At 37.7% G+C, this 1,645-nt stretch overlaps 1 protein-coding gene across 1 annotated transcript; it reads right to left on the bottom strand.

Moving 5' to 3' along the window:
- Window positions 1-571: 571 nt before the first annotated feature.
- LOC109509677 (xaa-Pro aminopeptidase 2-like) lies at window positions 572-1,609 on the bottom strand. The gene is made up of 4 exons (XM_019859500.1): window positions 1,472-1,609; window positions 1,312-1,389; window positions 776-847; window positions 572-684 (listed from the first exon to the last, which is right to left on the bottom strand). The coding sequence occupies exons 1-4, from the start codon at window positions 1,558-1,560 to the stop codon at window positions 612-614; spliced, it is 312 nt and encodes a 103-aa protein (XP_019715059.1). The 5' UTR covers window positions 1,561-1,609; the 3' UTR covers window positions 572-611.
- Window positions 1,610-1,645: the final 36 nt, after the last annotated feature.

Here is a 1,645-nt window from a genome sequence, read left to right as displayed (position 1 = left end):
GAAGTTTACTGTCAAAGTAAACATCAAACAAAGAGGAGTGCACCATTTGTATCCAAATCAACCACATAGCTTTGCTTTAGGAAAGTTTGCTTCTCTTTTTACAAAAACTAACATGCTAACATTTAGCATTAATAGAAGCAATTGACACTGCAAATGGTGACATAACACATGTGACAGATAATATAACAATATTCATAGGCACATACTCTTCATGCTCTGTGAAAAATGACTAATATTACTAATTATCAATATTTTCACTGAATCACTCAGAGTTGTAGTTGAATAAATACTATACTTTTTGAAATGTCAATATGACTGTATTTTACAGTACTGCCCCCCTGTGGCCAATATTGCAGCAAACGATGCGGAAACTGTTTAATTCTTCACGTTCTATGCAATCTTGTTTTCTATTTATGTTATCATTAAGTACAATATTATAGATTGATTTTTTTTGCCGTATTGAAAAACACACACGTTTTTGTTTTGGGGGCTGAAACTGATTCATGGTGTTTCCTTTCATTTTGAGTAAGATACAGAATGAGCGTTGTGAGTTTATTCAATTAAAGTTGTATCTCAAGCCAACACTGTATTACTATGACTATGTATCAGATTCAAAGTGTTACCTTTTGCATAGCAGTGGGTGTCCCCCAATGGACTGTCCGAGTGATGTCAGTGGTCCCATCTCTGACGGTGTGGAGGTAAGTCATGACACCAAAGCAACCATAAGTGACGTGTGTTCCCACGTGAATGTGTACATGTGTGAGTTCTTACTCACAGGTACTGGCCACCTGAGTCAACCAGGTACATCTCATCCACTTTCAGCTTCCTGTTGCTTTCTCCTGTTGGGCTACAGCATGAAAAGCTTCAGTCGACAACAAATCAACACTGAAACCTGATTTTAGCGTGTACTGACTATAATCCATTCCTGAGCGATAATTCTTTTGTTTCTTCCTGTGTGTTAATCGTTTTATTAAGGTGGATTGGTCAAAATTCAGATTCAGACCCAAATTTCATTTGATTAGATTGTGTGGGTATACCCAAATCTTGAAGAAGTTCAGTAAGAGGAAATAAAGAAAAACTCCATATTTGTCAGAATTATAATGACTTCAAACAGATGTTATCAGGCAGTGGGCACGTAACAATAAAAAAGAAGGTGCACTGAAATACGAGTGACCCAAAAAGAAGTTTTTTAGAGACTGGAATTGACAAATGTTATTCATTCAATATTCAATGGGAAAAGATGCTTTGAGACACGAGTGTGATCATAGAATGAATGAAGCCTGTATCTCAAGGTATCATGAGGACATTTACCTGTAATGTGCCAGTGCAGCATTAGGTCCACTTGCTGATATAGTCTCAAAACTCGGGCCCTTGTTGTCCTTCTGTTTGCTGAAAATGTTTTTTTTTCCTTCTTAATATATTCAGGCTTTCAGATTCTATTGTGATCTGTACCGAGAGTATGGTGACTGACCTTCGACAGTCATTGACATACACAGAGGCACTCAGCTCCGTCTGTTTTCCCGCTGGCACCACCTTCTCCAACCACATGAGAAGCTGCATGACAGCCACGGCATCCCTCACCTGGAAAGAAGCCACAATGAGCTATTGAGCAATAATAATATGATGATAATCAAAAAATAAAATT

Source organism: Hippocampus comes, unplaced genomic scaffold (genome assembly GCF_001891065.2).
Source record: "Hippocampus comes isolate QL1 unplaced genomic scaffold, H_comes_QL1_v1.1 C16996013, whole genome shotgun sequence".
NCBI lineage: Eukaryota > Metazoa > Chordata > Actinopteri > Syngnathiformes > Syngnathidae > Hippocampus > Hippocampus comes.
The sequence above is the reverse complement of the archived record's forward strand: the minus strand, read 5'-3'. Positions and strand labels throughout refer to the sequence as shown.

Bases quoted from the DNA above. Each gene is read 5' to 3' on its own strand.
- LOC109509677 (XM_019859500.1), bottom strand. From the start codon at position 1,560: ATGCAGCTTCTCATGTGGTTGGAGAAGGTGGTGCCAGCGGGAAAACAG. The intron at 848-1,311 runs GTAAATGTCCTC...TTCATGCTGTAG, and splicing joins GCTGCACTGGCACATTACAG to CCCAACAGGAGAAAGCAACA. The intron at 685-775 runs GTGAGTAAGAAC...CCACACCGTCAG, and splicing joins GACTCAGGTGGCCAGTACCT to AGATGGGACCACTGACATCA.